The 15,649-nt window shown below is 42.2% G+C and overlaps 1 protein-coding gene across 2 annotated transcripts; it reads right to left on the bottom strand.

The window, feature by feature from the left end:
- Positions 1-413: 413 nt before the first annotated feature.
- SLC20A1 (solute carrier family 20 (phosphate transporter), member 1) lies at positions 414-15,072 on the bottom strand. 2 transcript variants are annotated; one of them, XM_012656776.1, is made up of 11 exons: positions 14,883-15,072; positions 13,903-14,506; positions 13,602-13,742; positions 13,322-13,407; positions 8,647-8,743; positions 6,277-6,396; positions 4,574-4,843; positions 3,908-4,466; positions 2,910-3,095; positions 2,375-2,459; positions 414-1,368 (listed from the first exon to the last, which is right to left on the bottom strand). In XM_012656776.1, the coding sequence occupies exons 2-11, from the start codon at positions 14,243-14,245 to the stop codon at positions 1,207-1,209; spliced, it is 2,049 nt and encodes a 682-aa protein (XP_012512230.1). In that variant the 5' UTR covers positions 14,246-14,506; positions 14,883-15,072; the 3' UTR covers positions 414-1,206. The 2 variants fall into 2 exon arrangements, with proteins under 2 accessions (XP_012512230.1, XP_012512231.1); XM_012656777.1 differs by having other exon boundaries at positions 14,956-15,072.
- Positions 15,073-15,649: the final 577 nt, after the last annotated feature.

Here is a 15,649-nt window from a genome sequence, read left to right as displayed (position 1 = left end):
GGCTTTTCAATTGCACGTGGGGGGGCGGTCAGCATGCCTAACGCCTGTGTTCTTCAAGGGTCAACTGTAATATCAAAGCTGGAAACAATGTTCATGAAAGCTATAGTAAAATAGAACAGTTCATTCAAACAGGAAAACTTTGGCTCTTAAAAACCACGAGTAGGTCTGTGTATACCAACATGAAGATGTCTAGGCTATGCTATTGAAAGGGATAATGCCAAATTGCTACGATAGTCCCTATGGAGTAAAGTCATACACATTCTGGGGTCACAAGGAACAGGGAGGGGCGGGGAAATTTAAGTTGGATAGTAGCTTTTACTTGTTAAGTTATTCATATTCTCCTAAGAATGACACAAAGCTAACTGATCAGGAGCCGAAATGATTTGAATGTGAACAAAAACCAAGAGAACAAATTTTCTAAAAAGTGTAGGCTTTTTTATTCAGTTAAGAGGTAGACAGATGAACATGGAAGGCTGTCCATTTAACTTGCAAAGTTCAAATTCCACTTCATTCATCCATCCCACACTGTCAGAAATCTTAAAGAGTGAACCAAGATTGCCAAAAGGCCTTTTCTTCTTACTTCTTCTTAGCAATATCTGTCAATGAATCACTTGCAAAGAAGTTACTACTAAAATCTTCACTGTGTTCAAAGAACCTCATCCCTCTAAGAAGTTCCCATATATGCCAATAGAACCTGCCACTATAGACAGGAGGACAGAGTACCAATGACTCTATTATATAAGAGACTACAAGGGAAGCTTTACATTTTTTTGTTGTTAAATCCCTGTGCATGTTAGGGCAGAAGCTGGTGAAACCAACAAAGCAAAGCACACTCTGTCAAATGGCTCTGCATGGTTGTTTTAAAAAAAAAAAAGTCACAAGTTATCTTCAGAGACAACATTAAAACATAATGGAATTGAAGCCTGATACAAAAAGTAGAGAAGTATGTACAGGAATTCACAGCCCAGAAGGAAAGGGGACCTCAGCAGGAACCAGTGGAAATGCTGGCTCTTTTACACAGCTAATTTTGAGACAAGTCATATTTAGCACAAAAGCAATTACAGCACAAGTAATACTTCCCCTCCCCTAGCTCCTCAACTTTAAAGACTCTTGTCAGTCTTCGGTAACACTGTAGTCATTCTTCAAGGGAGCAGGAATGTGTAAGGTGGTCCGAAACATTGATGCGAATTTTAATCTTGAACAGCTTCACATTCTGAGGATAACGTATTTGAAGACTGCCATGATGGCAGCACTGATAACGCCAGAAATGGGGACTGTGACAAACCAGGCCATAAAAATGTTGCGGAAGAGTCGCCAGTCAACAGCCTTCTTGGATCGGAGCCAGCCAACAGATACAACAGAGCCCACCTAGGAGAGAAACAGACCAAGGCAACTGGTTACTGAAGTGCTGAAGGTATTTTGGCAAATAGACACCAGAGATTATTTAGGCAAGGAACCCCAATTGGATGAGACCAATTCCATGAAAGCTGGTTTACGACAGGTTAAGATTACTCGTGGGAAGATGAAGGCAATATAAAAATCCAATCATTAAATCCGTGCTACCTGTGGTAAAATATGATACAAGAAGAACACTTCCTTCTCCTTTTCTGAGCTACCAGAATTTAATGAACATGTACTGCTTTTAGTAATAAATTAAGCTTTGGGTTTTCCAAAGATTATTTACAGGGGGACTGATATTAAACCCAATAAGATGATTCCAGGAGACATCCTGGTAGAAAAAGGATGACTGGGCAATCTCCATGATGGGCAAGTTTAAATTCTCTTAAGGAAGCCAGTGTCATCTTTATCCTGTAATTATCAAACGGTCATTAAGCACCTTAAGATCCAATAAATTTCTCAGTACTTCAATCCTGAGAGGCCCTGCTTTCTGTAAATATATGGCCCTTCCAACAGTCCAACGAGCCTCACAGACTTGTTAAAACCAGGCCTTCGGTCACCACAATGGTAGCAAAAACCCACCTGCTCAGAATTAAGCAGCTGGCCAGTTTATTGGCACACACACCCAAACTAAAAAGAATATAACAGTGCTAAATAGAAATACCTGAGATAAAAAAATTTATAAAGCTACTGCAATGAGGGAGGATTAAGTAACAAAGGAAGAGGTTCATAGCCAGAAATCGTAGCTAGCTCTATATAAAAGAACTTTTCCATTATTTGGAGAGAATATACACTTATCTGCTTAAATAGAAGAAATTGTATAACACAAGCCTTTACTCTTGTCACTTGTCCTAAATTTGTAAATTCAAGACTCCGATTGCATGGAACTTCTAAATCAAGTTATCAAAGTAAAATTAAAAATCCTACATATTATTAGTACCACTTGAAAGACACATGACATTTATATTACACTTACTTTACAGTGTGTTGTACTGATGGGCAGGCCAATATTTGATGCAATTACCACAGTGAGGGCAGATGCCAGTTCAATACTGAAGCCACTATAGACATAAATTTATAAGATTACTGTCAAGAATTTATATTTTTGATAAGCTAACACTACCTCAAGTTAATACAATTCTGCTTTGTTCTACTCAGTGACAAAACCTCCACTGACATCTTTATTTGCTGTAACTCCTGAAATCAACTTTAAATCAGGCCATGGGATGCCCCTTTTCCTTATTCTAAGGTTTAAAGTTCTGCATTCTTCTGGAAGTCCATTATTAAATAAAGTATGCACTTTTATTTTGAAGAATTTAGTGAATAAAACATTTGACTAAAACGTTTAAGGGCCAGACAGTAAGTAAAATCTAAGAAGTTCACACCAACATCAGGGACTTATACAAATTTGGTTACTTTAACTGGAGAGATTCGTGTGCTAGCATTCTACAGTATTACATCTCTAAAGAAAATGAGCACTCACCTCCCTAAGACCTGCTTTACCTACTTACCTAGAGGGTGTGATTGGTGTCAGATCCTTCCCCATGGTCTGGATAACTCTCCTTCCCCAAACCCACAGGCCAATACAGATACCAACGCCGCCATAGAGTAAAAGCCATATGGGTGTCGCTGCTTTTGAAGAAACATCTCCCGTGTCATAAACCAAGTACAAAGCAACCAGAGGACCGATGGCATTGCTGGAAGAAAAAAGAGGGTAAAAGTGATTTTTCTGGCAGAACTAGATCTTGGCAAGATCCGAGCTGCTGAATGACTTACCAAGTTGTCCAAAGCACAGCTTTCAAGCTCATTTAGCAAACAAGCCTTTCTTTCAAAGGAAATAAATGGGACCCCAAGATCCGTTAACAGAAAAGAATGAATGCAGCTCTGATGGAGGGAGTCCCACACATGTAGTGCCTCTTTCTTCCTACAAGGAGCTTAAACCAACTCCCAGGTTCCAATAAACAGTTTACAAACCACTGAACTAAGACTAATGATCTACAGAGTCATTCTAGGGCAGTGAAGTTTTTCATCTTATATCAAATTTACTATCCAAGAACTGGATCCCATCTCGATAGACAAAAGGCTTCTCCGTGAAAGACCTATGTGTTTGCCTTTATTATATACACAAATAAAGTTAAAAACACTCTGTAATTCCTCTGAAGCTGCAGTCCCCAATCCACAGGCTGCAACCTGTTAGGAAACGGGCCACGAATCACTGCCCGAGCTCCGCGACACCCTCCCCCAACCCATGACACTCCACCCTCCAGGCCCATGGAAAAACTGTCACCCATGAAACTGGTCCCTGGTGCCAAAAAGGTTGGAGACCACTGGTCTAAAGAATAAAATCTTACCATCTCACTAAGTCAATAACTGCTATTACCTCACTCACCCTATCTAGATTATTCAGCATCCCATGGTGGTATGAATACCAATTAACAAGCACAGGCTTATAAAAAGGATAAGATGGTTTAAAAATAGAGTCAGCAATGCTAAGATTCAGTTGACTAACCTGACGTCATTGCCACCATGGGCAAATGACCCAAAGCAGGCTGTAAGGATCTGCAGGAACTGGAAGAGGAGAGAGACTTCAGGCTTATCCTGGTCATACCATTCTTCTAGAGAACCACTACTTCCTTTTCTGTCACCCAGACCCATCTCTGCCTTCACACTCATGTCCATCTCGGATGCCGAGTGAAGGTCAGATACGGCATTGCAGTAACTGGTGTAACTGTCCATTCGAATTCGCTTCTTGGAGTCTGCATTAGGCCATGTTAGCTTCTCCATTTCTTCACCCTTCTGTTCACCTTCTTTGGCACGGAATGAATCCAGAGGCATGCCACATATAGCCATGGTATAGGAAGTATAGCTATTATTGCGCCTCAAGGGTTTGTCACCAGAGTCTCCCATGCAGTCTCCCACCTTGGCAAGATGTAATTTATGGAGCAGCTCTTTGTACAAGCCAGAATCTTTATGCACAGTGTGATACTGATAGTGGCCACTTGAGTTTATCTGGTTGCTGACAGCTTGATTGAACTGGACAAGGTTCCCATTAGGCAACTCCACTGCACCTAGCCAAGACAAAAAAGGTAACATTCAATACAAAGCGCATCAAGTCCAAAACAGTAAGCTTTCTCGCCACTACAGATAACAAAATGAAATTAGAATTCCAGCTCACCATTCATGGTGCTGTCTATGCTGGTTTCTTCCTTCAGGTCCATGCTGGGAAGCCTCTCTCGTTCTGGAGCTTCCTCCAGGTCTCCAAGTTTAAATGAGACTGTTCTCTCCTCCACCACTGCCCGGAGGGGCACAGTGGCGGACCCTACCTCAGAAACTGGATTCCCATTTTCACTATCACCAAGAGACAACTTTGTTTCTTCATGGTCTTCTTTCAAGCTATTCTTTTTTTCCATTAAGGGGCTTTCAGAAGGACTAGACTTTATTTCTCCTAGAAAAAAAGGGTCTTTGGTTTGGCTTTGACCATACTACCTTATTGCACATCTTTTTTCTCCCACCCTAAAAAATCCACTCAAAATAAGAATGTATGTCAACTTAAGTTAAAATTCAGGATATTTTTCCTGCCTGCTTTATTATCTGCCAAGTCATCTTTCACTTGGGAACAAACCAGCAATGCAGAACACCCGTATCGGGGGTCCCAAACTTTCTGTAAAGGGCCAGACAGTAAATATTTTAGGTTTTGCAGGCTTCTGTTGGAGGTTCTTGTTTTTATTTTTTACAAACATAAGAACCCTTCTTGGCTCTCTGCTGACCCATTCTGTAGTAGAAGGTAATTCAAGCATGGGGCTGACAGACTGTAAATCTGGTCTGCATCTAATTTATGTTCTTTTAAAAAAAAGAATCTTCCAAATTTCAGTACAAGAGTTCAAGCAAAGTGACACAGCTCAATGCAAGCAACTAAAGGTGACAACTTTAATTCCCACCTCTAGAAAACAGAGATATGCCTAAAGGTTCCAAATCCCATGAACAGACCAGTATCTTCTGCCATGACACCAGTGTTCAGTATGCTGACCTACCCATTCAGGCACCTCAGTCAAACTACACACTAGCATTAAAGGAAGACTTGTCTCATCTCCTAGACTGAGGGGAAAATGAGGTCAGACAGTCCTGAAAACCTCATTCCCACCATGCACTCAGCACAGCCAGACTAGCGGAGAACCTCTAGCAGGCTCCTCAGTTCAGCTGCAGTGACGCAGCATTCTTCCTAATGCCACTGCAGTCTGTGCATCCCTCAGCTTCTAAAGAAACTGACTTGCTAATCTAGCATTTGCATAGATAAAACTGACCAAAATTTACTTGGTATTTAATTATACTACGACAATGTGCTGTAATGGCCTAAACAATTTCTTCACATGACATTTCAAAATATCTACTTCTGGAATTTGTGCTATAACTCTAGCACAAATACAACGTGTAACTGTAATACGCAATGTGTACATGTATTCTAGCACATGCACATTAGACTCTGCTTTGCTTCTCAGAAACTGAAATACATGCAAATAGTTGGGGGCAAAGGTTGGAAAATATTGTGTACCTATTTCTTATTTTTCATTAAGGTATCCTTATACTTCCCGATTAACATACACAACGATTCCTCTATCATACCACTGGCAACTGACCAAGGTACATTAAAAAAACAAATTAAATGCCCAGCTTGTTCTACAGCGTAGGTCAAATATTCTTTATGACTGTGTTGTAGGTCATTTTAAATCTGTTTAGGACAGTCTGAACAAACCTGTACCCTCACATTTCCATTTAAAATCTCTTACTTTGCCAATCTATTCAAATAGTGGATTTTTACAGGTGGCCAAACAAAAAACAAATAAGCACATTAGTAAACTTCTTATACAAGTTATTACTTACGTTCAATTTTTCTCTTCATCCTGGGACATACAAAGAACCAGACGATAAGCGCACAGAAAACTGCACATCCCACCGAGATGAGGATGGTACCCCACAGAGGAAGTTTGTCAAAGCCCAGCACTAGGAGATAAAATGGTGCATCTTGAAAACCCCAGGGCAACAGCCCCCTGCAATACTGTGTAAACCCTCCTCAGGGACTGAAGGGTGCCCCAAGCCAGCCCATCACCCTTGATAGGCACTGTCAGCTTTGTTTCCACAGGGTTTACTGCGCTAGTGGCTACACAAACTTGGGAGAAAGATCCAGTAATCATCTTAAACCCACACCAGCCTGGTCCACTTAAGTACCTGCTAGACTCAAGTGTCCTAAGTTTTTTGACATAGTAGCTTTTTTTTCCTTTCTTCACTTTAAAGGACAGTAAGAATCACTATACTCTGAGGACCTATGACTATAACTATGAAAAAAACAGAAGCATTCCACTCCCCAGCTCCTGATCATAACTGCCATATATAATATTGGTTCAGATTTTAACGTTAAAAAAGCAAAGTGTCTCAGTAGTCACATTTGTCATGTTGATAGAATTCTGTGGAAAGGGGGCAACATCCATTGTACTAGCCTTTAGTAAAATCCTTTAACAAGGTCATCTCTTTGAAAGCATTATCAAACTAAGATATAGAAAACAGGAATACTATCTATCAAAAGATAATAGTTTAAAAAGTTTTGTCTTTCACAAAAGGAAAAGCTTACTGGTAATTGCATTAAAAAGCTGTCTTAAGAGACTTGCCTACTAACACCTTTCATATGGCTTAGGGATCAGTAATATCAGTCATTACCTACTTGTCACATACCAATAGGCTGCAAACTATTAGCCCACACTAAAGACAGAAGCAAAGCACTGTACAACCCAATTTAAGTCTAAAACATGTTATAATGATGTGTAGTTGATCCAAGAATAGCTTAGTTATTTCTGCTTGTTTTGCTTTATTTGCTTTTTACGTATTAAATTACAAATGCTCCTCGACTTACAATGGGTTACAATGGGGTTACTACTTACAAGCCCATTATAAAGTCAATAGATCGTTAAGTCAGATCATTATTAAGTCAGGGAACCATCTGTAATTGTAAAATGGAAATTCTATTACACTCCAAAATGATGAGTCTTTAAAAATGAGATATAAATTGAGGTCCCTCCAAAACTAAAATCCTTTGGTGACAGTAAGTCTTTTCATTTTAATTTGTTTTCCATTTTGATCATGTAGTCACACGAAAATATACACAAAATTTATCTCTATCAAAATTTCTCTGAATTGTAAGTCAAAAGGGGAAAGAAGATTTTTCTTGTAAATGAGCCATAAAGAACAAAATTACCGAAGTTCCCGTTTTCAAAATGATTGAAATTTCTCTAATTTTACTTTTGAGCTTTGCTGCTCCACATAAACCATGACTGCTTAGAGCCTCATAAGAGACAGTTTAGCATTAAGAATTCAATGTACAACAGAAAGATAATCTGACATACAAACTTCTCTTCACCTGCACCACATGATAAGAGTTCCGTATCCCCTAAGTAAGAACAATATTCTCATAAAGTTGTCTGTTTCTTTCCTGATGATGTATGGCCTGTAGTTCTTCCAGAGGATCAAAAGAGTAAAAGCCACTGACTATGTAGTCACAGCCCATCAAGCTAAATGAGCCTAGATACCAAAACTGTATGTCCTGCCTGACAAGTTACAAGTTATCAATCTTCTTTACTTGCTAAATTGAACATGTAGCACCATAATTTAATCCATGCCTTGCCTTACTCCCAAACATGAAAGTAATCAACATTTATATTCTCACAAATTATTTTTCCTCTTAGCTGCACGAATTCTTCTTCCAAGTCCACTTACAGCAGGTGTTAAACATCCCAACTCTTCTCATTCAACAGCAGATTCAGGGCAGTAAATTTAGTACTTAGAAATAAAAGGAGCTCCACTTGGGAGAGAAAAATGAGAATATCCAGCAAACCAGTCCTCAATGACTGATTATTGAAAACCAGATGTAACTAATGACTCATTAGTCGAGGGCAGTTATCAATTCCAGCATTTTTGGCATAGACAGGAGAAAGGGAGGGAGAAGATCATATTATCGATGGCTCCTGTGAAGACTAAAGAGGAAAGGTCTATAGTGATTTAGAATCTGAGCAGGTCTCTTTGGTTGAAAAACTATCTAGGTTAACTCAGCATACACTAGCCTGCAGCCTTCTGAAATGGGCGCAGGCCAGCCACCTTCTAGGAGATTTCAGCCCTGTAAAGCAAAAAGGGTAAATTGGGCATTTAATGCAAGTCTTGGAAACAACTTTAAATTCACATTTAAATATTTTAGTATGTACTTACATGGTGCTCCAGTATACATGATGGAAAAGAGGTTTATTCCAACTGTGCAGGCATAGAAAACTGGCAAAGCTCGCAAACCATTAGGAACTGGATCTGCCTGTAAAACATCATTAGAAGAAATATCTTAAAAGCTGTTAACCATTTCCGCGGAACCTTGTGACAGGGCCAGTTTGAAAATTACAGTGCCAATAACTGTTCCTCCACGGTAGTTTCCAAGTCCAGCTGGGTTTTTCCTGCATTTGCTCCTGGAAATGCATGAAGTCTCGCTATGAAGGCTCATTCCATCTTCTACCTGAAGGTTATTTATTTTTTGCTATTTGTAACAAGGCTACCCATACCAGTGACTGATAACATCCTGAATAATCACCTTCCATGCCCACATTCTAAAGTACCTGAAGCCCACATATAAACCTGAACACATGCCTGAGGATGTGCTCTACTACACATTTGTAAGAGATGTCAAGAAACAGGCCGTGAGAGAAATTCCTGTCCCTCTTCCCCTTTCCTGCTAAAAAAGGAACAAAAAAACAAAAAACAGACTGTGAGATGTTAGAACACTGCTTACCTGACTTCACACTTTCAAAGATTAAAAATAAAACATGCAGAATATACCTGCAACCATCTTATCTAAACATCTGATAAATATGCCATAATTAATGGTTCCCCAAAGTGCAAAGATAAAAATCAATCATGCAAAACGTCATCCGCTCACTCAACAGACTAAGCCAAGCACTAATCTCCACACTGAAATATACAAAGGAATGAGACAAGTTCCTATTCTCACAGAACTGACACTCAAATTCTACTATGGAATAATGTAAAGTACTGACAAATGCTGTGAAGAAAAAGAGAGGTAAGAGGATAGTGATGGAAGGAGGGGCAAATTTTAATTGAGGGGGGTGTCGAGAGTGAGCATGACATGAATATAGTAAGCCAACAAGCCATGTGTATTAACTAAGGGAAGACAAGGAGCGAGCCCTCTGGCTATCGGGGGACTGAATGTTCCAGACACCGGCATCAGCACATACAAAGGCCCCGAGGCAAAAATTTGAAATGTTTAAGGAACCTCAAGAAGGCCAGTGTGGCTGAAAATGAGAAGATGCCACTATAACGAATGTGTATTAATTCTACATGAAAACACCCAAGTCAAACACTTAAAGAAGGGTAGCATAGATCTGAATAAATATTTGAGAAGGCTAAACTTTAAAGACCTTGGCCTACAAGTTTAATGCTATCTTGATCGCAATTCCAATAGAAAATCTTGCGGAGGGAGAGGGAGGGAAAAACCCAAGTGATTCCAAAGCTTCTGACAAGAACAATCAATACACTGGTGAGAGGGAGGTAGTGGCTTAAGACCATGAAACAAGAGAAAGTTCACAGACCCCTGTGTGGAGGAAAGGTGCCATTCCGAATCAACAGAGATGGGCCCTCATTGAATACCACTCTATATTTTTATTGCCTCATCCACTGTTTACAAAAACGCTTAACAGGAAGTGAAATAGCCAAAACAAAACCCCCCTACAGAACCTAGGAAGGGTTAAACATCCCTGAATAACTCAACAGCGGTCATACCCAGAGGGCAGTCAACAAGGTTATGAACCTGAAGTATATGATTTTCTTTTGCAGACTATCCATAGTCTTAAGAAAATTCTCCAAAAACCCCAACACTCCCAAAGATTAAAACCCTTTAGGGTTCTATAGACATTATATGGGGACTTCTCTTAACAGATTTTCAAAAACTATTTGGTAATGTGGTATCTATTTAATATAAATCCAACTGTACTTGACTGATCAGAGGTAAGAAGTAGCAGCCTATGTATTTATTCTCCAGTACGGCCCAATTAACTATTCCCTGAGGGAAACCTGAGTATTCTCTGCATAAAGTAGTTCGGATGGGGTAGTAAATGAACCCCAACACTACTACTAATAGTTTATTATGAACTACAGCCTCATGGTTTTTCTTTTTTAAAAAGTCAAAGTTCCTAAGAGTATAGGAAAAACATAAAACAAGAAAGGTTTCTCCCTTTTAGTCCCTCTCCAGCCTCCTTTCCTGTCCCTCCCAAGAGGGAACCAGCACTAACGATTTCATGAAATAGTTTTTGTCACTGTTTGATCCACCTCCCATGCTTAAAACTTTACCTGGAAATAACGTGAATACCTCATCATCTACTTATGTGGGATGGGAAGGGGGTCTTCAGATCCTCCTCATCTTCACCAGAATAGTTTATATTTACATTTGGATGTTCCTGCAAGTTTTTGTCTAAAGAAAAGGAAGATATCCTAGATATATTCACCATGATTCCTAACAAATGGGAGAATACTAAAACCCCCATTTTTTTTTTTTTTTTTTACTAGAATTTAAAGATACTCAACAGTAGTATTGAGGACCACTCCTTCTGTGTAAGGACATCACCCTTCACTGGAGCACTGCACCTCCATTCTGCCTTTTTCTACTAGATTATACACACCGTTAGGAAAAACATTCAAAAAATAGAAAATTTTAAAACAGCAATTTTGTTGAAATTTTAAAAATGCTACTTTAATCTTAATTTTCAAGATTGAATTTTAGGAGTTGGAATGGTGAAATATTCATACTTTAGCAGGCAAGATTCTCAAAGTTATACCAATGTAAGCATGCTTTCTTGAAATTTAAAACCTATCAATAACCAGAAATATTCATACCTATCAACTAAAAATTCCCCATCTGTTACTGAAAGATTGGCATGCAAGAGTGAATGTGTATGTGTGTGTGTCTGGGCGTGCACACCCACACATGACAGAGTGAAGAAGGTCCTCAGTCAATATTGTTTTAAACACTTCTCATTCACTGATCATTCTCAATCATTTGATTATACCTATCCCCACACTCGTGTAAGAAAGACATAGTTCAATGCCAGGTACAGAGCGCTCACACCTGTAATCCTAGCATTCTGGGAGGCTAAGGCAGGAGGATCACTTGAGCTCAGGAGTTTGAGGCCAGCCTGAGCAAGAGCAAGATCCCGTCTCTACAAAAAGATAGAAAAAATTAGCCAGGCATGGTGGCACACCCTGTAGTCCCAGCTACTTGGGAGGCTGAGACAGGATGATTGCTTAAGCCCAGAAGTTTGAGACTGCAGTGAGCTATGATGACACCACTGCACTCTAGCCCAGAGACAGAGCAAGATATTGTCTCAAAAAAAAAAAAAAAAATGAAACACATATTTCAGAAATAATGTATCTAACTGAAGCTCTTAGTAACAGAGTGGAGGTAAAAATACCTGGCATGCATTCCTTAAATGAGAGGTTGGGGGCACCTGAAAATCCCTCTAGACCTCAGAGCACCACCATTCCTTCTGCAGGAAAAAAGACAAGTTTGTTTTGAGGTGAGACATACAAAGCCTCTCCAGAATCAGAATGATCTGCTTCCGAATAATTGTCAAAGGGCCAGTGCAAACCTTTATAAAGCAGGAATTCTTAACAGGGATATTATTAATGCTTCTGATTCTCTGGTATGTAGCAGGATACAGGGCTCTAATAAGAACACTAAAAAAACCTGATCCATGACTACGAGTGAGCCTCAAATTAAAGTATCCTATTATACACTACACCTGTGGGGAGTGGGAAGGTAGGTAGGTGCTCATACCTGCTTACTGAATCAAACAGTACCAAACTTACAGTCTGTAAGTATCTGTTTGCTCGCAGTCAATAATACCAAGCTAAAGATGTTTCAAGTTTTGAAAGTGTTAAACTGCTATATTCTGCCAGACACAGGCTATGGTTCATAGTGATTAGTGAAACACTTTACCAGTCACAGAATTTCCATAGAGAAGAGACATATCCCTCCCTAGAGAAGCTTAAAACTAGACCAAAGGAGCAAGTCTGAATACATTCTTACCCCTTGGGATTAAGCTACCTATCTCCCTTCACTCAGATTTCTACAGTTTAGGGGCATTTTTAAGAACAATGGACAGTTAGGAGCTATTCACCTTAGAAAAACAACAACTTTGTTTCTGAGAAAAATGCATTTATTCTTACTGTAACTGAGTCCAATGCCAACATAATCCCTTGTTGTCTACGTTTATTTTGGAGCCAGCATGACTGCTTTAGAAAAAGAAATGCTATCTGGTCCCTCAAAAGGGATTTTCCCATGGACAGGAAATGGCCTCCTGAAATTTTTTGGGGGGGGGGGGTGGGCCAAAAACTAACCTTACTGGTTTTTTTATTTATTCTGAGAAACTGGAGAAGAGTCACTATGAGAGGGATCATCCTCATCTAGCAGCTTATAAACTGGTTGTGATTATCAGCACTGCAAAAGACCCATTTCACTGGCAGCTTAGTAAAAGCCACAGGAAACACTGTGATTTGTTGAACCCCAAGCATACACTTCAAATTGGCCTGAATATAATGGCAGTTTAGAGAAAGTAATAATCTGCATACACCTACACAAAAACACCCTAAATAAATTTCCTTATTTTTTCACTTCCAGTCTCTTCTATTTCTTGACACACAGCAGTACTAAATTTTTTAATACCTCTTGGGTATTAAAAACTTGTGTCTTTCGGAGAACTCCGTAACATGAGAAGTGTACAGAACTAAGAACTTTCCAAGGCCACATACCACACACCAATCATATTTGCAAGAATGCCATCGGGTTTGAGTGTGACCAATGAAAGGTCACAATGGGGGGAAGAGTTACCTTACGGAGGATGAATGCACGAACAAGGAAGAATAATATTCCAGACATAATTCCAGAAAGCAATGGAGACACAAACCAAGACATCACTGGAATAAAACACATTGAGAAAAAAATGTTAAGTAAGGAAAATCAGAAACTAAAGAACACTTTAAATGTTAATATTCTATTTTCGAAACTCTCAAGTCCGTCCCCCCACCTTATACCATAAACTCCCAAACACAATGCCATGGTAACATATGACAAAAATAAAAATGAAAAAGCCATTCAGAATCAAACATACCAATTTTTATCAGTTCAGACCACTTGACACCCTCCTGTCCCTTCGCCACTAGGGAGAAACCAATGGTTGCGCCAACAATACAATGGGTCCCAGAAATGGGGAGCTTCAAAAACGAAGCCACTAGCTGCCACACAGCAGAACCTGAAACGACCAAGTTTTACTAAGTAAAAGAAAAAATTCCATTATGTAAGCAATGCATTCTGAAGGCAATAATCTGAAAGGTTCAGCACAAAAATGGTACCACCCATGATACAAATTTGCTCACCCACCACTAAGGGGACAATACATAAAAAGGACTCACCAAACATAGCACTGACTGAGCCAGCCACCAGCAGCCCCTGGGTCGAGTTGTACATCTCCACGTCAATCAAGCCCTTCCGGATGGTTTCGCTCACTTTGGCCCCCAGTAAGACTGAGCCCACGGTTTCAAAGACGCTAGCTAGGATACACGCTTGCTTCAGGGTCACTACACCTGAGCCTACAGCTGTACCAAAAGAATTTGCTACATCATTGGCTCCGACGGAGAATGCCAAGACAAATGCAATAATAAAGCCTAGGATGACCAACCATAGGTCCACCAACTGACCAGAAGCGGCAGTAGCAGCTACAGTACTGGCGATCAGCGTTGCCACGGTAGATGCCATAGTGGTTCTTTTACTTAAGAGGAGAATTACCGAGCGGCTTTCAAGATGTGTAAACCGACTATGAGGTATCAAAAATGCTATAATAAATAATATATATTATATAAACTTAAATACTGTAAACTACGGCACAGAAACTGAGCAGGGGAGTTACTGCTATACGCTGCGTATGGGCGTCTGTTGTCTGGGGGTTCTTTGGCTCTGGAGGGCTAAAAGCACGGAGCGGAATTCCATGGCGGAGAAGAGAAAGGACCAGAGTTCATCCTGGGGGAGGAGGAGAAAATGACAATAGCGGCGCACTCCGCTCTGCCCTCTGCTCGCCAACCCAGCCTCTAGCCCCGCAGGACGCGCGACGCGGCGAGGCACGTGGCGCCGGGGCCTCCGCCGCCTGCGGAGCTCCCAGTCGGACCCCCGAGCCGTCAGCCCGCGCGCGCTGTCCGTGAGCAAACCGGAAAAGGGCCGTTCCCGCGCGCGGCGCCCGGGGACCGCCAAAAAAGGCCCGCGGGCGGGGTGGGGGAGGGAAGGGGCGGAAGCGAAGCCAGAAGCCCGCCGCGCCCGGCCGGCCGCCTCCCGCACCGCGGCGTCTGCGCCCGGAACCCGGGAGAAGAGCCAGCCTCTCCAGGGCGGCGTCGCCACTCACCAGAGGAAAGGGCGGAGCGGGAGACGATGAGACCGAGGCGGCGGCGGAGGGCTGGAGCTGCGGACACACGCACCTGCGGATGGCGAGCAGACGGCCCGAAGCAGCGGAACAGGCGATGCCTCTGTGGTGCTCTCGACCCACCCAGGAAAGCAGCCGCAGGTGCCTCAGCAACCGAGGGGAGAAAACACGCAGCGCGCGCCGGCAGCCATCGCTCTGGCGGAACACGCCGCCGGCCCCTACTTATAGGCGGCGCCGCAACCCGCGTGACCCGCCGCGCCTCTAGCTGGCCCTGGAGCCCCGCCCCCGGGATGACGCAGCCCGTCGACCCTGCGTGCTCAGCCGGGTGAGCCCAACGGAGGCGCTCATTGGCCTAGTCCACACCTCCGGCCACGCCCGCAGGCCGGAGCCGGTCCACGTGGGGCGAGACAGCCCCCTCCCTTCGCCTCTCGCGGGCCTCCCTGCACCGTCCTGCCGCGCGGGCTGGTGACGGCGGAGACCGCGGGGTGCCCTCGCCTTGTCCCGGAGGTCGTCATGCGGGGTTACAGAGGCTGCGACCAAGGTCATTCCTAGTTCCTCCCTCGCAGGCCCTATTTTGCAGCGCTGGACGCTCCTCAAGCCGCACTTTCGGCGCACTGGGCACCCGGTGGCCACACCCTTCCCGTCTGCCCCGTGACGCTGCGGGAGAGCCTGCGGCCTGAAGCTCCGGATCCAGTTCTGGCACGTTATCCCACCTGCGACTTGCCCTTGGCCAGGCACTGCCTCCCGCC

The sequence above is a fragment of the Propithecus coquereli genome, unplaced genomic scaffold (genome assembly GCF_000956105.1).
Source record: "Propithecus coquereli isolate 6110/MARCELLA unplaced genomic scaffold, Pcoq_1.0 Scaffold519, whole genome shotgun sequence".
NCBI classification, from domain to species: Eukaryota; Metazoa; Chordata; class Mammalia; order Primates; family Indriidae; genus Propithecus; species Propithecus coquereli.
Note: the sequence above shows the minus strand (reverse complement) of the source record. Positions and strands in the feature narration are given on the sequence as shown.